Source organism: Jaculus jaculus, chromosome 3, assembly GCF_020740685.1.
Source record: "Jaculus jaculus isolate mJacJac1 chromosome 3, mJacJac1.mat.Y.cur, whole genome shotgun sequence".
Classification (NCBI taxonomy): Eukaryota; Metazoa; Chordata; class Mammalia; order Rodentia; family Dipodidae; genus Jaculus; species Jaculus jaculus.
The window spans coordinates 190,063,030-190,085,747 of record NC_059104.1 but is presented as its reverse complement, the minus strand read 5'-3'; the positions used below and the strand labels follow the sequence as shown (position 1 = coordinate 190,085,747).

Here is a 22,718-nt window from a genome sequence, read left to right as displayed (position 1 = left end):
CCGCCCGCCCCCGGGAAACCTCATTCTCGGGGCAGAGAGCCCGGCGGCGCCTCCGGCAGGCCCCGCCCACCCCGGGCCGCGGCCCGCTGACTGGCCGGCCGCGCGGTGACGTCACGAGGCTCGCGGACAAGACCCCGAGCGCCGGGCGCGCGGGGCGGGCGGCGTCGTCCTCGCCGCCGCTCGCTGACGTCGTGCGCTCACCTGGCCGCGGCGGCGTCCCCGTCGGCCGCCGCAGCCCCGCGGGTGCCCGCCACCGCCATGGTGTCCCCGGTCACGGTGGTGAGTGAGCACGCGCTGCCGTCCACCCCACCTCGGCCCGGCGACCGGGCGGCGGCGGGCCGAGCTGCCCCGGGGCGGCGGTGGGGGCGGCCCTGGGGTCGTGCTCCGGCCGTCGCGGCCCGCGCCCGCCCGCGGGAGGGAGGGGACGCCGGACACGCGCCGCGGAAGCGTGACTCTGTGGCTTCGAGCGTGCGTGGCGCGGGCCGGCGGGTCGTGGCCTGGGACCTGGGAGGAGGCTGCCCGGCGGCCGTCCTCGAGTGCGGGGGGCCCGCGGGGAGGCGTGGGCCGGGTGGCGGGGACTTCCTGGGGTTCCTTTCCCAAGTTGTTTTCCCCCTCTCATAAGCCAACGGGGGGGGGCGCCGGAGGTGATGAACCCCCCACCCCCAGCCTGAGCAGCACCGGTCGGGCGCTACGGGGAGATGGGTCTGTTCACAACCTCCTTTCCAGACTAACTGCAGCCCTTGTCCTGTTTCCCCACCCTTCTTTCTCTCTTGATGGCTTCTGCGGTGGCACGGTCTCATCGCCTCGGACTAGTTTCTTTTAGGGAGTATAGCACCGGGAGAGGAGCCTGGCGGGCCCTGTTGATGCTTAGAAGTCTGGCAGGTGGAGCTGGGCGGCCCTCTCGGGTTTCCTCTGGTCATGTCCCCACGTTGACCAGCCGAGATAGGGGAGTTTACACAGAAGGGAGAGCCATCTCTACCCTCAGCTCTCCTAGCTGGCAGAGAAAGAGCAGGCTTGCTACCTTGGACTCTGCCTGCCTTTTTCCACCCGTCCTCTCATCACAGTCTGGTCAATCCTGAGGCATTCTGTGATCTGCAAGTCTGTGTCCTCAGAGTCCTGTGAGGGACAGCTCACCTAGCTAGAGACCCAGCACTTCGCCCCAGTGTGGATATGCAGGGAAAGCGAGCTAGCTGCCTTCAGAAACCCAGAAGTAGCCCAGGGAAGGAGCTCTAGAGGACCATAGGACATCTGCAGCAGTTCCCTCCTCCAGCTGGACTGTATCTGTAGTGGCCTTGAGTACAACCTTTCTTTAGCTGCCCTCCCCCCTAATCCGGCTGAGACCAAGTCAGCTGCTCCAACTTCCCCCTCTCAGTTCCCCATCTCCCCCCAGTCTGTCTGCTGGCTCCCGATCAGAAGCTGGGAGAAGAAGCTCTTCCCACCCCCTTTCTGCCTCTTTCTGCAGCACCTCCTGTTCACTGACTCAAACACACCCCTTCTGGGTTTCTGGACTCTAGTGTTTTGGGTGTAGTTTTCTTGTGCCCAGCTGGGGTCTCTCTCAGCACTTTTCGTTTTTCATGCCAGCAGGTGGAGTGGGGGCTGAGCAGGAAGGCGAGAGCCTGTGGGAGTGCAGTTAGTGTCCCTGCACACCCTCCTGCATTCCTGGCACTCACCTGATTGTCACCAGGGCCCTAAGCCTGTGTTTTAGCCCTAAGGCTAGGATCATGAGTTGGTCAGTTTCTGGTTTCCCACTGACTTCACTCCAATTACAGACAGCTAAGGACTGATGCTGGCAGGGAGAAGGGCTAAAGGGGCCTTTGTAGGAGAAGGGAGGGGGCCGGAAAAAAATGGGCTGCAGAAGAGGACATCATCTTAAGGACTATTGGCTGCCCAGTACATGACTTCTGGCCAGCCAACCCCAAAGCCCTAGAGGATGGAAGAATAGTGGAGCCCTCCCCCGCCTGATAAATTGAGCCTCAGGGTGATGATGGGATGGTCACATCTTGCTGGCTGCTTGGAGCAGGACAAGTTGGGTTTCTTTGTGTCAACCCTCCATATTTGTGGGTGGTGTAGGGGTGGCATGTGGGCTGTAGCTCTGAGGAAAGGCGCTGGCTCTGAGCCCCACTTCTGAGCTCCCAAACTGAGTGTTGTCCTTGTGCTGTGTCCTCCAGGTGAAGAGCGAGGGACCCAAACTGGTGCCCTTCTTCAAGGCCACCTGTGTGTACTTTGTGCTCTGGCTGCCCTCATCCAGCCCATCGTGGGTCAGTGCGCTCATCAAGTGCCTGCCCATCTTCTGCCTCTGGCTGTTCCTCCTGGCCCATGGCTTCAGGTTCCTGCTGGCCCACCCCAGCGCCACCCGCATCTTTGTGGGGCTCGTCTTCTCTGCTGTGGGTGATGCTTTTCTTATCTGGCAGGACCAGGGCTACTTTGTGCACGGTGAGTGGTCATAGTAACTGCCTCTGAGGGCTCCTGGAGCTGGGGAAGAGGGTTGTGAGGGCTGGGGCAAGTCTAGGCAGAAGGAACTGCTGGCCAGGAAGTTTGAGGTACTCTGAGATCAGGGGCTGCCATGGGTTCTGTGTTGGAGAATAACCTTGCAGGTAATTGGTTCTAAAAGTTCTTTTGGTAAGTGTGTGTGAGGGATGCATCACCCCATCTCTCTCAAAGCAAAACCACTGAGTTAGCCCCATCCCCTTTTCCTGTGCTCCCCCCCCCCACCCCCCCCACCCCCGGTACTAAGCCTGTCTTCAGCGTCCTTTATCCCCTCTCACTCCCAGGTCTGTTGATGTTTGCTGTGACCCACATGCTCTATGCCTCGGCCTTTGGCATGCGGCCACTGGCTCTCCGGACAGGTCTGGTGATGGGCGTGCTGTCAGGCCTGTGCTATGCCCTCCTCTACCCTGGCCTCTCAGGTGCCTTCACCTACCTGGTGGGGGCCTATGTGGCCCTTATCAGCTTCATGGGCTGGCGCGCTATTGCAGGGCTGCGGCTGGTTGGGGCAGCCTGGCGCTGGACTGAGCTGGCGGCTGGCACTGGAGCTCTACTCTTCATCATCTCAGACATGACCATCGCCCTCAACAAGTTCTGCTTTCCTGTGCCCTACTCCCGAGCTCTCATCATGTCCACCTACTATGCCGCGCAGATGCTCATCGCCCTGTCAGCTGTGGAGAGCCGCGAGCCAGTGGAAGACTATAGGCTGAGCAAGACCAACTGAGAGCTGGGGTCTGCTCACTCTTCTCCTGGGGTTTGGTCCAGACTTCAGGAACCTATAGGAGGTAGACCAGGAAGGCTGCAGTGCCAACCTGGGACAGCAGGTACCTCCTGGGAAGTGGCAGGTTGGAAGAAGGAGTTCCTGGCAAAGCTGGCAGTCCAAGGGTGTAATGAGAGCCCCAAGGGACAGCTTCATGCCCCTTGCTAGAGTGAGAAGTGTACATCTCCCCACCTCCACCCCATCAGGATTGTCAAAGCCCACTGGAAGGCGATGGTGCTGAGCTTCCTGGCCCCTCTCTCTGCTAGGTGGAAGTGTCCGTCTCTTATGCTTAGAAGTGCTGGCAATGCTGGGCTCTTCCACTCCCGCCCTTTCTCTTCTGCGATGACCAGGGCTGGAGGCCCTTTCACAGATTTCCTGGCTAGGATGACGGGGTGAGGGTGGGATCTCCTTTTTTCTTGTCTATCCTTATTGCTTGGACAGTACGAGTCTTTTAAGTGGTGAGTGGGAAGGTAAAGAATTGTCTAAGCAGTAGGTAGAGCTTCCCTGGTCGAAAAGCTTGGTGGAACCAAGGATTCAAGCTGGCCCTATCTCTCTCATAGGCTTTCCCAGAGCCCAGGCCTCATAACCACCACCCTCAGACTCTGCCAGGGTGATCCATGCCAAAGGAAGGGGCCGGTGTGTGTGTGTGTGTGTGTGTGTGTGTGTGTGTGTGTGTGTGTGTGTGTGTAGTATGTTTCCTAGCCTACCTGTCTTTTCTCTGCTATGTCTTTGTCCTGCTGTCTGTAAAAGACTCATAGGGAGACACCTCAGCTAGGAGGTGACCAACATTGATTTCCTCCCTGTTCCTCCTGCACTGTGAGCAAGAGGAAGGGGCTCCAGTGACACTCTGGGTCTTAAGACCTGAAGCACAGTCAATGCAAGGGGAGCGAGGATGAGGTACTTCCCTCCTCTACTGCCCATGTGAAAATAAAATAAAATACAAGCCAAGGGCCACTGGCTTCCCAACTTTGTGTCTGCCTGTGTGGCACGTGCCTGTTTTGGATGGGGGTGGAGGCATGGTGCCAGGGGACCTGGTGTCCTTACAGCCTGGGTCACAGTCTTGGCCAGGGCATCTTGGCGCCAGGCTGGCTCCCTGGCTCTGCTGACACTATGCTTGTTTGAGTGGGTCTCACTTCCCTGGTCACATGTATGTGTGAGGTTGTAGTTCAGGAGGATGGGGGATGGGTAGTGTTTTCCCATTGTCCACATTTGTCCTTAATACATGCCCTGTTCATAAGCACCCTGCAGTCCTTGTGATGTTTAGTTACTCTGTCTTCTGCCACCAACCTCTTCTTGTCTGCAATCCAGATCTGCTGCCTTCTCCAAGGTGATGCAGACAGCCTTTCTAGCATCTCTTTCTTCATGGAGGTGGCATAGTTGAGCAGCTAGGGGGATTGGGATTCAGTTGGCTGATTTGTTCTCTAGACCTGAAGCCTTGGCAGAATAATTGTCCCTCCACTCCAGGGGAATTTACATCTTAACCATCAGTGCCCTAACCCTGAAGTAGAAAAGGAAGCCCTGGATGAGGAATATACCATTGGCAGAGGAATTGTACATTTTTAGGAATTATATGTTTTTGGGAATGTGATACAGTCTCATGGTGTTGAATTAGTGTTTTTTTTTAAACTTTTTTTTTTTTTTTTGGTCCTGGGGATCAAACCCAAAACAGTTTACATGCTAAAAATGTGCTCTACTAGTGAGCTGTATCTTTAGTCCCAAGCTGGGGCTTTTACAGAAATCTTTCATGGGGAGATAGCAAAGAAGTAAGGGAAGAACAAGGACCTCTCATCTTATTTCAAGTCAATAGGGTAACATCCCTGTATCTTCCCTTCTTCCCATCCTTTCTTTCTTGTTTTGGTTTTTTGAGGTAGGGTCTCACTGTAGCTCAGGAAGACCTGGAATTAGCCATGTAATCTCTGGGTGGCTTCAAACTCATGGCAATTCTCCTACCTCTGCCTCCTGAGTGCTGGGATTAAAGGCTTGGGCCACCATGCCTGGCTTGTCCTTTTTTTGAAGTAGAGTCTCACCCAAGTCCAGGCTGACGTGGAACTCACTGCATAGCCTAGGCTGGCCTTGAACTCATAGCAATTCTCCAGTATCAGCCTTCCAAATAAATCATGGGATGGGATGAGCCATCATGCCTGGCTCTTTTTCTCTTTCTCTTTCTCTTTCTCTTTCTCTTTCTCTTTCTCTTTCTCTTTCTCTTTCTCTTTCTCTTTCTCTTTCTCTTTCTCTTTCTCTCTCTCTCTCTCTCTCTCTCTCTCTCTCTCTCTCTCTCTCTCTTCTCTTTCTCCCTCTCTCCCTCCCTACCTCCCTTCATCCCTTCCCTCCTTTTTGAGGTAGGTTCTCACTCTAGCCCAGGCTGACCTCGAATTCACTATGTAGTCTCAGGGTGGCTTCGAACTTAACGACAGTCCTCCTTCCCCTGTCCCCTGAGTGCTGGGATTAAAGGCATACACCACTATGCCTGGCTTGGCTTTTTCTTTGAAGGCAAGATTCTACTGAGAAGCATGCTTAAGAAAGCTGGATGACGAATCCCTTCTCATTGATACAATCCTTGGACACTATAAAGGGCCAAAGTCCTGGGCTTGCCAAGTACCAATGCTGAACCCTGCTTGATGTGAAGAAATGGTGTGTGTGTTTGGGGGCAGGGGCAGGATGTCAGGAAGGCTGAAGTCCGAAAAACTTTCCCCCATTCTCTGAGGGGAGGGAAGGGGACAAGTGTGGCTGTGGGTGGGGGAGGCCAAGTCACAAGGTCTCTCCCTTTTGGGTGGGTTTGGAGACTGGTTCATCCCCATGGTCCCTGTCGTACTCCACTCTGGAACAACGAAGGGGGATCTCCAAGGTCTATTTTCCCATTCCTTCCCAGAGGGTTCACAGTGACATGGTCCAGAAGACAACCTGGTTTTCTTACACTGGGGCCATGCAGAGGACAGGCCAAGAGGCCACATCACAGCAGCCTCCTGGAGCTGAGACTGGGCTGGAGCTCTGTAAGGTGCTTTGAGTTCTGCATACTCCCAGGGATTGACGCCAGGATTGGCTCGTCTTTGAAAGATCAAAGCAGATGTTTACTAGTGTTAATGATTCTAGGCCCGGACAAACCTCAGTTAGAACCTGAGTTACCACACAGGAACAGGGAACTGGACCCTGGGACTCTAGCTTGGCTGTGGAGCCAAGAGCTGCCATTTATCAGTACTTGGTATTTACCAGGCATTGTGCCAACCACTTCCACATGCGACTCACTTAAGCCTCACAACCCCAATAGTTGAGAAAAAAAAGATATGAGAGGTAGTTTGCCATGGTCACATGACTGGTTTGTGGCAGCACCAGGGCCCTGAGTCCATATGCTTACAGCCAGCCAGAATTAATTTGTCAGGGAGTTCTGGTTATGGAATGAAAGCTGGATAGCTCCTCAGTGTCCCCCTGGCCTAGTTCAGTTGCACAGTTAAGCAGACACTTTGGAAATACTTTCTCAGTGCCAGACACTTAGCTTAGCACTTGAGAGACAGAGCAGTGGGACGTGGCCTTCTTCCCAAGGGAAGGCATCTGTAACCAGATGAGAAAAGATCTGTATCCATGGAGACCACAACCTTAGAGCGACACCGTACCAACCGAGTTCAAGGAGTGACAGGATGAAGCTGGAGAGGTCGGGAACAGGATGCCTGACCAGCTGGGATTTGAATATGAGGATCAGGGAAAAGCTAGGAGGGGGTTTAAGTCAGGAGCAAGGCAGGTTGGCTTTGTATTTAGAGGGCTCAGACTGCTCACTCTAGCTATAAAGAAAACATGGTGGGAAGGAGTGAAATATCTTCCTCTACAAGCGCATTCATGATGAAAAGCGAGGTGGGCATTTGCAAGAGGAAGGGTCCCCTCAGCCTTCCCTGTTTGTGCCCCTGTCTGTTTCCAAGACCAGTGTTTTTCAGTCTTGATGCATATCAGAAATTACCTGCAGAATTTTGTAAACATACAGACTCCTTCCAGATCCATGCTGGACAGAATATGACTGGTGAGTGAGTCTAGTTTAAACTTGATACCCATATCTTTTTCAAGGTGGGTTTGCATTTCAGTTCACCAAGGGGTGCAAACCATAGTTTATCAAGCAATCACAAGCCCCACGTCTGCAAAGGTCGGGAACACAGCACATGGCCATGAGAGATTTGCACTACTTAAGGGCAGGCTTAATGAGAAACAGCAACAGCCAATAGAAGAGAGCTGCTAGATGGTTTGCAGCCCAGACCCTGGGCAGTGGATGTGTTCTCTCTAGGCCTAATGGTGTCAGTTGGTGAGGGTGCAGCTATGGTCCCCCAGCTCATTCTCTGCCAGCACTCTAATCGCCACCGCCTAGAGGGCAGGTGGGGATGACAAGGGTGCACATGCCACTGGTGGAGCTGTACCAGAACTAAGAGTTGGCGACAATGTTCATGTGACCCTTGTAGATGGTCACCATGGGCTGCAGGTTCCCAAGGAAGGCACATGTCATGTGGTTCTGGGCATGCAGCGCTGTGTGTGGCTGGAGTGGGGTCAGGAAGTGGAGTGCGTAGTGCCAGTCTTTCAGCTGGCAGGTCTTCCTCCATCTTGGGGCTCAGGTGCTCAACTGCATAGGTGGGATGGGCCAGCTGTGAGCTTGGGTAGATAGCCAAGGCCTCTGCCTGCCATCCCATCTTAGAGTTCCAAAGACACCCAGGAGACTCAGCTCACATGGAACCTGGAAGACCTGGTCATATTCTTAGGTGCTGTCTAGTATTCTGCTCTGGAGGCCCAACCTTATACTGGCTCCTATGGGCTCCTCTGTCCCCTCCCTAAGATTCATACACTCTAGAGTGCCCTCAGCTAAGACGGGTGTATAGGTTTTTATGCTTTCCCAGACCTACAGGGGCCTAGAAGCCGTTCTAGAACCAACTTGTCAGACCCTGGTATTCACAGCTATTTACTCTGGCCTTGAACTCTCCTGTGTCAGTTCAGTTTCTAAGGTCTGCCCTCTGCCCCATTTAGCCCCTCACTTCCAGCTTTCTGATGTTACCTCCATCCTTAGCCCCCTTCTCTTTAGTGTTTCCAGACTTCATCCCTATTCCCTTGAGTCCCTACCCAGCCATCATCCCTATAGTCTCTCCCTTTATAACAGGCCCTAAGTCTCCTATGTAATTATCCACTCTTCTGTTATTTGGGTCCCCAAGGGTAAGTGCTCCCATCTCCATGTCTGCCTCACTGCTCAGAACTAAGATGTCTTGCTAAACTTCCTCAAAATCCACTCTCCCCAGCATCCAGATGTTAACCCTTCTATCTCTGCAGTTCTCTTGGGCACCTGAATCCTTATGAACCTCATGTCCTCCTCACCATCAGGTCTCCCAGATGAAACCCAAACTGAGTCCCTCCCTACTCTCTCTGGTCCTCACTGACAAGCCAGGTGTCTTTGGAGTCCAGGGGGTCACTGTAACTGATTTCATTCCGAGCCATCACCCTGAAGTAGTACTTCCTGTCTCCATGTGCTTGTTGCTGAAGACATGCTCAGCTGAGGTGAACCAGGTGGGGCTGCTTGTGTCCTTCTTCATGGTGACATAGTGGGCATCACCATCTTCCTGCACATCAGGGCTATAGTTCCAGGATGGAGTCACCATGTTGGGGACCACCTCAAACAGCTTCAGGGTTGTAGGGGTTGGGGTATCTGGAACAGAGAGAAACGCTGTCAGCCACCCTGAGGCCTGCAGGTGTGCTGCACCCTGCTGCCTGCCAGGCCTGGTGGTGACGGGACAATATGCTTTCCTCCCTGAGTCTCAGGCAGCATATGTAAAAAACCTATTACTTCGGCACTGCGTAGCTGTGTGATCTTTGACAAGTTGGGTCTCTCTTGTGAGACCCGTTTCCTTGTTTGCAAAATGAAGATTACTAATGGCTGCTCACCTTACAGGAGTCAAGGGTAATGTGGCCACTGTGAAGTTTCTGCTCAATATTTGTTCATCCTTTCCTTTCTGTGGGCCGGAGCATTGCTACAGTTTCCAGTCTTCTGTAAGAGGCCACTCCAGTTTCCAACATTCATTTCCCTTGGGGAGTCCTGCCCCTCAGCCCTTTTCTGCTCTCCCTGAAGATTGCTGTTTATGCTTCAAATCTCATCAGATAGGACTGAAGAATCTGAAACAAGGGCTGCGACCCAGCTTAATGTCTCCAGGGCTTTAGGACATTGAGATAAGAGGGGAAAAGACTCCACCAGGTGAGGCCAAAAAGGCCTTGCTTTGTGGTGTCAAAGAAGGCTTGAATATCCTAGTTGGGAATGTGCCTTAGGTTACTAAGCAGCAGTGGGAGTTACATTTTATTTTATTTTTATTTATTTGCAAGGAGAGAGAGAGGAGAGAGGGAGAGAATGGGCACACCAGGTCCTCTAGCCTCTGCAAATGAACTCCAGATGCTTGCACCACTCTGTGCATCCAGCTTTACATGAGTACTGGAGAATTGAACCTGGGTCATTAGGCTCTGCAGGCAAGTGCCTTAACCATTGAGCTATCTCTCTAGCCCCAGGAGCTACATTTTGGAGAGAGTGCAAGGATGCCTCCCTAAGGCCTCTGTCCACTGTCTGTACCTACCACACTCATGTGGATGTCATAGTGTACCTCTCCAAACTTATTCTGGAGCAAGATTCGATACCCTCTTGAGTCAGAGCGTTTGGTACTATTGATGAACTGGGCGTAGTTTTTGCCTCTAGTGATAGTTTCCCAGCCCTTGGTGATGATGCTGTCTTTTTGCCAGGCCACAGTTGGCGGTAGTGAACCCTGGGTGGTGATAAGAAATGGCACCATTGGCCACTTAGATGGCATTTGCAAGAAGACTTTCCCCTGCCAGGCTTCAGGGCCAGGGTCTTTAGAGACAGATTATAATGGTGGTAACACCCAACTTGGTCATGCCGGGGATATATGGGAGCAGGATCAGGGATCAAGTCACAGAAAAGGCTGCATGGATGCAGAGGGCTGTGCCAGCACATACCACCATGTGACTCTTCAGCCACACACTGTGGTCAAACTTGGGGACAGCTGGGGTGGAAGGCACAGAGGTGAGGGCATGGACCTCTCTTTCAAGGTAACTCAGCTTGAGGCCTCCATTTCACAGCCTTTCCCAGTCTCTCCTCTTTCATGGTCTGACTGTAGGCCATACAGACACATGGCTGTCCTCCTGTACTGTGAGGCACTGATTTCTTGTCTGGTTCTCTCCTTGTAGGCAAAGCCTGAAAGGCAGGCTCTGTGTGGTGTTCATTTCTAGATGATATTGTATGACAACACAGTTTCCCCAGTAGGAGTGTTCCTGGGCTCTCCCCAGCTCTGTCCAGGCAGAGAAGTATGGATGACTTCTCACCACACACATCTAGTCTTCCCTGTGGGATGAGGCCTTAGGGGAGGTTTGGAGCTAGGATGTTGGGCCTGAACCCCTAGCCCTGCATCCTCACCCAGTGGTAGCATGACATTGACCCCTCATCTAGCTTCCCAAGCTCCCCAACTCCAACCTTGTTGATAGCCTGGATGCAGAAGTATTTCTGCCTTTCAGTGAGGCCCCCACCACTGTGTGGAAGGCACCTGAGAAGGGGATCTTTGTGCACGCTGACCAGTCTTTACAGCCTTTGGCTTGCATCTCAAGGTACAGCCCAATGGTGGGTTGTCCTCCATAGGATCCCACCAGCCAAGGCAAATGCTTAGTTAGAGGAGCCAGACATGTGCAGGCCCTGTACTCGGCCTTGGAGGTTCTGGTGAAGCACAGATGTCAGTCCCCAAATTCATACAACCCACTCCTTTCCTTATACTCAGTACATCTGAACCCTAACTTCTACCATCTACATTCAGTTCTCACAGCTGACACCTTCAGTACCCAACCTTGAACACTCAACAGTGTGCTAACTCAGTTCTTTTACCGAAATCCTCAAAATTGGCCATTCCTTACAAGCTAAGCCATGCTTCATTCAGAACCCTTAGTTTAATCCAGCCATCCCCACCACATCCTTTTACAAATGGCATTCCCACCTTATGTTTTAAACTCAAGACCTGCTCAGTGTTTTTTCACTTTTTTTTGTTTTTGAAATAGGGTTTTCTCTAGTCCAGGCTGACCTGGAAATCACTATGTAGTCTCAGTGTGGCCTTGAACTCATGGTGATTCTCCTACCTCTTCCTCCTGAGTGCTAGGATTAAAGGTATGTGCCACCATGCCTGGCATACCTCCCCTATCTTAATCCAGGACTTCTTGCCAACAGCCCTCCATTCCACTATGAACCATGTCACTGGCTGTCTGTCACTGTTCTTGCAGCTTTCTACTTCATGTGCAGTTTCCTGAGAGCTCCAGGAACTCCGCTCAGTCTGTGGAGGCTTGGACGGTTGGGGAGTAGGAACAGAGTCACAATGGGGCCGGAAGCAAAGGATCAGAAGAGCCTCCAACCACTTACCGGGGGTCTGGCCAGACTAGGGCGTGGCTGGATTCTGAGCTTTCTGGATCCCTTGCTTTTTCTTGTGTCCAGCATCCCTCTTTTTTTTTTTTTTTCAAGGTAGGTCTTACTCTACCCCAGGCTGACTTGGAATTCACTAAGTAGTCTCAGGGTGGCCTCGAACTCACAGCGATCCTCCTACTTCTGCCTCCTGAGTGCTGGGATGAAAGGCGTGCAACACCATGCCTGGCTCCAGCATCCCTCTTTCTAAGACTTGCTAGAAAATTTGATCTATGCTCCCTGAGCCTCCTGCCTGCTTAGGATTGGGTGACCTGAAGACTCTAGAGATTCTTGCTTAGCTGCCCCTGTCCCTGTCACACCCTCTCAAAAAACCCGATCTCAGCTTCCAGAACACCGGTGTTTTCTAGTGTCACAGTCCAGCTGCTAAACTGAATGAAAATTCCAACCTTCTCACTCCACAACTTTGTGGGAATGCAGGTGGAGTGACCGTGTGTGTGTGTGTGTGTGTGTGTGTTGGATGCTGAATGTAAATTCACTAATGCCAGCTCCTCATCTTGTTCCTTATCCTCATGTTCAGATCAACCCCAAATCCCATTCCCACTCCATCTTTCCATTCTTATTTTCCCAGCCATCTAACTTTTGCCAGCAAATCTGACCTCTGCTCCTCAATCCTACCTCTGACTTCATTCCTCCTTAACTCCAACCACATTGTCCTGTTCAGCCCATAGCAATACTTACATTACCACTGGAAAGTCTGTATTTGAAAACTGCCAGAAACAGATTCTAGGGGAGAAATAGCAGTCTGTTCTTGGTAGGAAACTGAGGTATAGAGAAGTCTACTTGAGCGAAGTCACTTGAAAAGTTAGGACATGGGCTTCTGGCTACAAAGTCATCACGCCCATTCCAGCCCAAACACCAGCTCTTTCTGGGGCCTCCTCCCCAGCTGCTACCCTCTCTGAGCACTGGGTAGTGGGTGTGCAGACAGCCCTGCAGTGATGCCCTCACCCACCAGGCTGAGGTGCAGAGTGGCTGTGGCTGTGCCATGGTCTTTCTTGAGCTTGAGCAGGGTCAGGTTGCTGTCCTCCCCTGCAGCTTGGGATGGTGAGCAGGGCGGGGCTCTACTGCGCTCCATGGACACATGTTCCTCCTCCGTCACCTCCATTCCATCCTTGCACCAGCTTCCTTTGGGCAGTGACCTTGCCCAAAAGAGTACTTTGATGCGGGCCATGTGGCCTGCCTTCAAGGTCAGAGGATGTGCAGCTAGTGCCTCCAGGCTGCATGGGTTGATGGTAGGAGGATATGCAGGGCAGGGCATCAGGGAGTGGAGGAGGGACTGTGAGCATGTGATGGGCCAGGTGCCCTTGAACTCTGACCACCTTGAGTGGCTCATACCTGAGATGAACGTGGAGGTGTCACAGGCTGCGCCCTTGGCCTGCCGTAGGTACTTGTCCTCATGCTCCGGGCCCAGGGTGGGGAAGACGAGCTTGTGCACAGCACCCTGCGTCTTGATGGGCACCCCTTACAAGTTCGTGACCTGGAGAAAGGGTCAGGCATGAATGGGGTGTGGCTCAGTGGGCTTCCATCCCCTTCCTGGCCCCTGCCTCGGTCCCCCTTGCCATCCTTCATTGGTTGGTACTGCACACAAGTGGGCGGGGTAGCCAGCATGTCTACCAACTGCTCTTCACGGTGGCCTGATGCTCTGGGGAAAAGAGAGGCTGGGACTGGATCAGAGTGTTGGGGTGAAAAGGACTTGTGGGAAATCAGCTAGTGGCATGGTCCTGGGAGAAATCAGGGCTTGTGATTTATGCAGCTGGTGTGGCAGAGGCCAGTGGACAGACTGAGGCAAGGTGGAAGGGTGTGGGGAAAGGCTGGTGGCTGGGGAAGTGGTGATCAGGGAGATGGAGAGAGAGACAGACAGACAGTGGGGAGCTGGTCAGTGGACACCGCTCAGCTGGGGCTTGGCCTGCGCTGATGACGAGGGAAATGGAAGCTGGAGATGCAGATAGTGCATCGGGATGTCTGGCTGTAGTCGTGGTAGTCTGTGGGATACTCTGAGTCACTGAGGTTGAGGTGGTCGGGGCAACAGGGAGTAGGTGTGGTTAAGGGTATAGGGATGATCTGCATTAAGATGTTTGGGACAATTAGGGTTGCTGGGAATGGCCAGAGTTTGAAAGTAAAGATGAAGTTAGGGAGCCTGGGGTAGACTCTGAGCGGCAGAGGATGGTCAGGGCATCAGAAGTATGGCTGGTCAGGGGAAGGGAGACCGGAGTATTTGGGAGATGGGGTAGGAGGAGTCAGAGTGGGAGGTACAAGTTGGTCATGGTTTGGTGGAGAGTTGGAGTCAGGAGAGGGGCAGATCAGGGTCTACTGTGGAGAAATGCTGAGGTCAAGCCCAGTGGTCACTGTGGCTTGTCAGAGTGTACCTTCCACAGTGTGGGTGGCAGTACTGACGTGTTCAGTGGGGTCCCCGTCCTGCAGGGCCACCACTGTGTACTCACCACCATCTCTGAGCTGTGCATCGTCAATGACCAGCTCTGCTCGCTTGCCTTCCTGACTCACATTGCACTTGAAGCCTCTCAACAGCAGGCGTCCATCGTGCTTCCAGCACAATGCCACGTGCCTGGACATCAGCTCATGTGGGGCTCCTCTCTTTTCCACGTGTAGTATTCATACTGCTTACTATTTTGATGGATATTGCTGCAAATAGACAAACACTTCGGCCTGTTCCCAAACCCTTACGGCCGTTTTCTGCAACTCTCTTTTTGGCCCTACAAAACATGGACTTCTGACACTGAGCACATGTGTATGCAGCATGTGACCCATCACAGAGCATGCAGGGAGAGTCCTGGCCCTGACACTTCCCCTGCTTGACTCTACATGAGCCAGTCACATCTTTAGTCTGTCCGCTCATAAGCAAAATGGGACAGTTTTTGGACATTACAGTTAAGAGCTCTGATGCCCGACCAGCCTTTGCCTCTCGTCTGGGCCTTGTTCATGCCATTAGCTCTGCTGGAGATGCTGTCTCCACTCCCTTCCTCTGAAAGCTGAGCTTCTTTGATTGTTGGTAAAGCTCTGGCATTACCTCCTCATACCCTGTATGACACTGCCACACTGGTCCCCTTCCTGGGGCTTCCACAGCCTCTGTATCTGTCTCTATTACAGTACTAATTACATGTGTGATTCATGTCTGTGATATGCTCATTTGTGTACTCACTGTCATGTGTAAGTCCCTAAACTAGTTATAATATGGGGATGTGATAAGACTCTTGGAATACATGATGTTAGAGCCATTAAGGTGTCCAGCAGCTATTTCCTCCCAGTTGAAACGTTCCCTCCTGGAGGGATGGGGTTAGTGTAGTAAGAGAATATGGCACAACTTACCAGGCACAAGAAGCTCAAAGTTAAAACATTCACAAGCCCTCTCCCCAAGGCTTCATAAGCAGTAAACAGTTGCTGGAGAGGAGGAGACTCCCAGCTGATAGTAAGACCCCAGTGTGTCTTGACTCAGCTTAAGGCCTGCCATTCTAGTTGCATTTTCACACCTCCCCTACCAGGCCAGGAGTTTTCAGAGAAAACCCGTTTCCCAGTTCCCACCACAGGGCCTTGCAAAGAGAGCATGGATGGACAGGTGGGTGGGTAGATGACCACTTGGAGGTTGCCTAGCCACTCAGTAGGGAGTTGAGCCTTCTGTCAGGTCCCCTGCCGGGGCAGAGAACTCCACCGTCACAGAGTTTGGCAGCCTTAATCTTTTTTTTTTTAATTTATTTTTGTTTATTTTTATTTATTTGAGAGTGACAGAGAGAGAGAGAAAGAGAGAAAGACAGAGAGTGAGAGAGAATGGGTGCACCAGGGCTTCCAGCCACTGCAAACAAACTCCAGATGTGTGCGCCCCCTTGTGCATCTGGCTAATGTGGGTCCTGGGGAATTGAGCCTCGAACTGGGGTCCTTAGGCTTCACAGGCAAGCGCTTAACCACTAAGCCATCTCTCCAGCCCGGCAGCCTTAATCTTAAGTGTGTGAGTCAGTCTGTCTTCAGACACTGATCCCTCTCCAGCGCTTTCCCATTGAGCTTGCACACAGTCAGCTCTTTCCTGGAGAGGCAGGTCTGCGGCTGTCTGGCGCTCAGCCACCCTTCCTGCCTTCATCACCCCCACCCTCGGAGAACCTCAGTGCCTCGTCTTCAGCACAGACAGGGGAGGTGGATGCGGTGGGGCCTGGAGACTCAGGGGTCAGCTTAGGAGAGGGGATTGGCTCACTTTCTGTCATAGCAAGGACACTGAATAGATGGCATCCACATGGTCACTGCTGGCTGTCGCAGTCAGCTTCAGGTTGCTGGGATGGACCTCCAGACTGGACACGGTTTCTGGAAGGGATTTACAGAAGCTTGCAGATGGAGGGGAAGTTCCGTAATGGCAGAAGTTGGCCCCTCACAGGTCCACGCAAAGACAGAGTGGGGGAAGGACAGCCACCTCCAGCATCACAAGCGTGCACACTGAAGGAGCAGCCACAGAACTGAGGCTCTCTGCGTCCCTTTAGACTGGAACTCCAGCTCCACCCCCCACGCCTTTGGGCTGGACCCTAGGATCTGCCCACAGTGACACCTCCTCCAGCCAGGTGGCTGGAGATCTAAAATACAAACTTTAACAAACTTTTGAACCAACTGGGGGAAATCCATTCATACTTCCATGCTGACAATACATGGAGTCGTCTGAGGTCAGAGCTTCCAGCTGGACAAGAGTCAGACCATTACCTGGTGGCAAAGGGGGGCCACAGAGACTTGCTATGAAATGGGAACTGAGGATTTTTGTGTGTGGGGGGAGAGGGGAGGAACTGAATGTGGGTTTATTGTAGAGAATCAGACCACCAGTATGAGTATGCACACTTATTGCCTGATCCCACTTTCTGCTCTGTCATCACTCTCCTCTTGGCCGTGAGCTCCTTGAGGGAGGGACCTTTGGCATGGACTGAGCTGCAGTCTTTGGCCATGGGATGAGTCTTCTACTCAATGCAGTTTATTGCTTTGTACAAGGCCTGAACCCCAGAGGAAACAGGAGTGAATGAGTTGGCTTGGCGCCTGTTTCATGATGCTTATAGCCAGGTGGGCTCTCAGGAGGTTCTGGCTAAATGAGTGACTTGTGTAAAGGGTGCTGAGGCAGCTTGTGCAGGGGCCTGAGGGCTCAAGGGATGGGGCTTTGGGAGAAGTAATCAACTTCTGTCATGAGGGAGAATGGAACCCTTTACCTTCCACAGCAGGAGCGAGGGCGAGAACCCAGTGGTTACAGCAGCTCATGGTGACCCATCCTTCTCTTTCCTCAAAGTGCCTGAAACGTGAGGTAGCAGGTGGAGCTAGCTGTCAGGACGTGACCTGGAAGCTGGCTGCCTTGAGGGTGACTAGCCCTTGGCAAGGCCCAGGATGCCTGCTTCTTGCTCCTACCATGCGACCCGCCCTTGCTAGGCCCCAGGCTGGCCTTACTTTACCTATTACAACTGAGCCCCAGCTTCCTAGCTGAGTCTGCACTTTGGTTCTTGCCTTCTGGACTTGCCCTTCCCTTCTGGTTGCCCTCACCATGCCTTTTTGTTGGGCCTTGGCTAATCTCCTGCCCCGTGGATCATTTTGGGCCTGCTGACTCTGGTTTCTCCTATCCTTCTCACATGTCCAGCAAGGGACTTTAGGTAGCCTCTCTCCCCACCACCCAGTCTTCGTTCACCACTGTGGCTCTGTAGCCAGTGAGAGGCCCTGGGGTCCTGGCCTCAGCCTGGAGGGATGTGCAACCACACCCTCAGCACACATTCCTTGTTGATGCTGTCATAGACAATCTTAGCCGTCTCCTTGGTGGGGTTGCTGCTCTCCTCCAGGAGATGTTGGGCTTGGGGGCTTCCCTGCACCCCACCTCAGAACACAGCTTTCCCCCTGCGGTGGGTACAGGACACATGATCCTGCCCTTCTTGTGTGGGCCAGAAGCACTGCTGACGTGCTGCCTTCTCCTAAGGACCTGCACTGGCCTGGGGAAGTGAAGAGACCCTGGGTTTGGCTCTGCCAGTGTCTATGTATGGGGATGTTGGGGTGGGGGCTGGAGAAGAAGGGGATTCGTGAGGAATGACACACCCTTGGGAGCAGCGATTGGATGAGGCGTCTCCACAAACTCAGAGTTGCTCTCCCCTGCAGGGATGTTAAAGGACTCCACTGTGCTGGAGCACCTTGTCATGACTTCCTCTGAGCGTCAAGTGAGAGGTCAGAATAGGATCCAAGTGGGGGCCCAGCTGGGATGGGAAGGCTCACCGTGGCTTGAGTGGGTGAAGCCTGGGCCCGAGAGCCAGAGAGGGCAGGGGCCCCCAAGAAGACCTTGAGACTCTGGTCATTGGGTTCTGTCTGGTTTCAACCAGCAGGGGGCACTGGCTCATTCCCTCCCCTTCAACAGTGTTCTCAGGACTGGCCACAGCCAGTCTTCCCCTAGAAGATCTGGGACTCTAGGAGCACCCCACTCTTCTGCTTGGGTGGCCTATAGCCAAGGTAAGCGCTGCTCTGAGCTATTCTCTCTGCGGTTGCTTTGAAAGTGGTGATTCTTGGGTGAGGGACACACACATTGCCCATTGGGGGCAGGTCAGGGGAATATATGGGCATGTCCTTCATGGAAAGAACACAGCTAGCTTTCCTTTTCTTTTTTAAAAAATATTTTATTTTTATTTATGTATTTGAGAGAGGGAAAGAGGCAGGGTGAGAGAAAGAACGGGTGCACCAGGGCTTCCAGCCACTGCAAAAGAACTCCAGATGCATGTGCTTCCTTGTGCATCTGGCTACATGGGTCCTGGGGAATTGAATCGAGGTTCTTTAGCTTTGCAGGCAAGTGCCGTAACCGCTAAGCCATCTCTCCAGCCCTCCTTTTCCTTTATTTATTATTATTATTTTTTTTGTGGTGTTGGAATTGAACTCAGGGCTTTATGTGTACCAGGCAAATGCTGTACCACTGACCTATGTTCCTACTCTTTTTTTTTTTTTTTTGTTTGTTTTGTTTTTCGAGGTAGGGTCTCACTGTAGCTCAGGCTGACCCAGAATTCACTATGTAGTCTCAGGGTGGCCTCAAACTCACAATGATCTTCCTACCTCTGTCTCCTGAATGCTGGGATTAAAGGTGTGTTCCACTACACCTGGCTCTGTACTCTTTTTTTTCTTTCTTTTTTTTTTTTTTTAAATTTATTTGTTTGAGAGCAACAGAGAGAGAAAGAGGCCGATAGATAGATACAGAATAGGCACGACAGGACCTCTAGCCACTGCAAAGGACCTCCAGACGCGTGCGTTCCTTGTGCATCTGGCTAACATGGGTTCTGGGGAATTGAGCCTCGAACTGGGGTCCTTAGGCTTGACAGGCAAGTGCTTAACTGCTAAGCCATCTCTCCAGCCCTTTCTCTCTTTCTTGCTCCTCCTCTCTTTCCTTCTTTAAAAAAAATCTTCTTAAGGCCTTTAATCCCAGAACTCGTGAGGCAGAGGTAGGAAGATCATTGTGAGTTTGAGGCCACCCTGAGAATACATAGTGAATTCTGGGTCAGCCTGAGCTAGAGTGAGACCCTACCTTGGAAAACCAAACCAAACCAAACAAAACAAAAAAACCCCAAATAAACCCAAAAACACTTTTTAAAATCAAAAATTATTTTTTACTTATTCATTTGTAAAAAGAGAGAACTAGAGAGAGAGAGATTGAGTATGGGCATACTGGGGTCTCTTGCCACTGCAAATGAGCTCCAGACATACACACCACTTCGTGCATCTAGCTTTACATGGGCACTGATAGACTTTACAAGCAAGTGCCTTTAACCACTGAGCCATCTCCCAAGCCCCAACTCTTTCTTTTTTGTGCTATAGATTGAACCCAGGCCTTATATCAGTGAGCTACACTGTCAACCCCCCGATAGCATATTCAATATAGCAATGTAGTTGAAACCTATTTTGCAGTAAAAACTATAGACCATCATTATACTGGTGAGTTATCAGTTAATAACAACTGCTGTGGTTCGTGGAGCATGCCCCCTGTTTTGTGACCCATGAGGCACATGTTGGAGGTTATTTAATCCTCACAACACCCGGTGAAGCAGGTGCCCTTATTATCTCCACTTATCTGAGGGACTGAGATGGAAAACATTTTTTAAGATATTCTAATGACCTGATTTTAAATGTGACCAGAGGTCTTAAACAGGTAATGTCCAGGCTGTACCTGGCCTGCAGATGTCTTTTATTTGACATCTACAATGCATAAGCCAACAACAGCCATGCATTTGACAATGGAAAGATGTCCCTTACAAATTTTGATGGCTGTATTTTTGACAACTGACTCATACTCCATTTAGCATCATTCAGTGGGAGGTCAACTTCAGCTGCTCTTTAGATGGGAGTGCACTCCAGTGTACCCCACTCTTTCCTCCACTTCCACACCCCCTGCATGCCAGTGTTCTCAACTCTAGCTGCACATCAGAATCTCTGGAGTGCTTAAAAACATTCCAAATTTAATGGGTGACTCATGAATGGCTAACTTCCCTGCTGCCGACCCTATGCTAAAGTGTCTCTATGACATAGACCAGGCTGAGAATCTGCCAAAAATTGCCCTGAAACTTCTGCCCCAGACCATAGACTTGGAGTCTCAGCTGCTTTACTCCAAGAATCTTCCTCACTGGACAGAGTGTCGTAATGTTTATCTCACGACCTTGTACACAGAGGGCCTTGAGGGATTCTGTCCTCCTGAGACCTTGAGGGAGAAGCAGGGACTGTGAAGGCAGACACTTAACACCCTGGCACCTGGCCATCTTTAACCACTTTCCACTAGAGTGTTGACTAAAGCTGTCTGCTTTGCTGAGACCCTTTTGCACATTTCCTTTGGGTCCGTCCTCCCTGACTCTGATCCCAAGGGTTGCTGGGTCACTTGTTTATGCACTCTTCCTGTCTCCACAGGTGGCCAAGTCTTCCACTTCTGAAATGGAGCAGGGTGGGTATTTTCAACGTGATCACCTTCCTGATGTGCGAAATTCAGTTTATTTGCATCTGGCTCTGAACACCTTAAGCAACTAAAGAGTTTATCACAAATGTCCATAGGATTGATTGTTTTCTAATCTGTTTTTCTAGAGATCTGATCTGTGGGTGAACATCCAGCTGGGTAAAGTGTTATCAAGTCCCAGATTAGAAGCACTGGTTGGGAGGCAGTTGGTTGCTGCTGGTGTTATGGGCTTCTGAAGAGCTGACTCCTGGCAAAGATGGCAGCACCCAGGGATTAGTGTTGAGGAAGAAAAGATGCTCTTTCCTGACTCCCCTCCTCATCCCCTCACCCACTCCCCTTGCCTCCCACGATCTTTGTTGTTTGGGAGAAGGTCTGCACGTGGGTGGTGTTGCTGGGGAACTCCATGGACACCTGCTCCTGTACCATCTGTTGGTGGTGAATGGTAGTCATGGTGACAGCAGGCTTGGGCACTCACCTATGTGGACCAGACAGAGGATGAGGCTGTGAGGGAGGAGGGAGGAGGGAGGAGGAGGGGTATTCAGAGGTTACTCTCCTGGTTCTCTACTTTACTTTCTTGCTGTCACAGTGCCAGGTCGTGGAAGAGGTGGATCTAGAACTTAAACTTACCTAGTCAGCTAAGGAAGGCCCACAGAGGGCTGCGAGCCTGTTGACAGGGGAGCAGGGCTGGCGTCTCACCCGGAGTGGAGGAGGTCAGGCCTAAGCAGGATCTTCCTTCAAAGGGAGCTGTGGCTCTTCTTCCTGGGCCCTGGGGACCCGTGGTATTTGGAATGCCAGGATGGATGACATTGCATTTCCATTTCTGCTTCCAGAGGCAGAGGTTTAGATTTTTTGACACCTTTTTCTGGAACCATAACTCTACATTAAAAACACTAGAAACATCCCCTTCCCACTGCTGAGTCTCCTATGTCCCAACTGCCTGGACAGGGACTTGTGTGCAGTGTGTATTTTCTTCTGGAGTTCCTGCATCAAATGGGACATGCGTTTGTACTCCATCCCATTGTACCTGTCAGCCTAGCATACGCACAAACAACACATCTTTCTTTTCTCTCTCACTGCATATTGGAATTCTGCATTACCCATTCATGTTAAGACCACCACAGAGCTTCACCTGCCTGGTTTCGTGGCTGGAGAGATGGCCCAATGGTTAAGGAGCTTGTCTATGAAGTTAAAGGACCCAGGTTTGATTCCCCAGTATCCACATAGGGCCAGATGCACAGAGTGGCGTATGAATCTGGAGTTCATTTGTAGTGGCTACAGGCCCTGGCACACCCATGTTCTCTATCTGCCTCTTTTTCTCTGTATCTCTCTCAAATAAATAAATAAAATATTAAAAAAATTCTTATTTGGCTGGGCATGGTGGTGCATGCCTTTAATCCCAACACTCGGGAGGCAGAGGTAGGAGGATCGCTGTGAGTTTGAGGCCACCCTGAGACTACATAGTGAATTTCAGGTCAGCCTGGACTGGAGTGAAACCCTACCTCAAAAAATAATAATAATAATAAAAAAAAGTGGCAGATGAGGAAACTGAAGTAGCTTGTCCAAGGACATTTGGTCCAAGGTTATTTGGAACAGAATCCTTACTTCTTGAGCCCTCAGTCAAGTGAACTCAACTGCCTTCTTCTGAACCAGGTGGTTGGAGGCTAACCCCAAATCCCACCCCATATATTTCTACCCAGGCTACTTATGCCTCGGGTTTCTGAGACCCCTTCCCTGTCTTGGCTCCAGACCTCACTTGTATTCGTCTCTAGAGCAGAAGGACCAGGTCATGCCCGCTCTGGAGGGAGAGGGCATCCTTATCTTCTGCACTGACCTGGACCCTCCAATACTGTAATGCTGTGTCCATGGCTTGGCTGCTCAGCTAGTGCCTGGGCAGTAGTCTTTCCTCTTTGTCACAACAGTGGGGCACTGGAAAGTCATCAGCTCTTTCAATGCCTGCCCCTCCCATGGGGCAGTCACTTATCTGGGTCTTAGTTTAGCTCCATGACACACTGCTTGGTGATAGGGGGTAGAGAGAGAGCTGGGTCCAAGGTGAGAGGAAGGCTGGGGACTATGAACCAGGG

The 22,718-nt window shown here is 51.8% G+C and overlaps 2 protein-coding genes across 2 annotated transcripts; one reads left to right on the top strand and one right to left on the bottom strand.

Moving 5' to 3' along the window:
* Positions 1-202: 202 nt before the first annotated feature.
* Positions 203-4,210, top strand: Tmem86a (transmembrane protein 86A). The gene is made up of 3 exons (XM_045145601.1): positions 203-279; positions 2,169-2,433; positions 2,772-4,210. The coding sequence occupies exons 1-3, from the start codon at positions 259-261 to the stop codon at positions 3,206-3,208; spliced, it is 723 nt and encodes a 240-aa protein (XP_045001536.1). The 5' UTR covers positions 203-258; the 3' UTR covers positions 3,209-4,210.
* Positions 4,211-7,519: 3,309 nt separating this feature from the next.
* Igsf22 (immunoglobulin superfamily member 22) lies at positions 7,520-21,087 on the bottom strand. The gene is given in 22 exon segments (XM_045146145.1): positions 7,520-7,574; positions 7,576-7,812; positions 8,451-8,468; positions 8,622-8,724; positions 8,727-8,906; positions 9,816-10,005; positions 10,175-10,301; positions 10,696-10,781; positions 10,784-10,872; positions 10,875-10,919; positions 10,922-10,967; positions 11,434-11,533; positions 11,535-11,565; positions 12,663-12,956; positions 13,050-13,191; positions 13,299-13,356; positions 14,026-14,306; positions 15,934-16,019; positions 16,338-16,383; positions 17,435-17,547; positions 17,763-17,870; positions 20,979-21,087. Coding segments are annotated over 22 exon segments (2,544 nt in total).
* Positions 21,088-22,718: the final 1,631 nt, after the last annotated feature.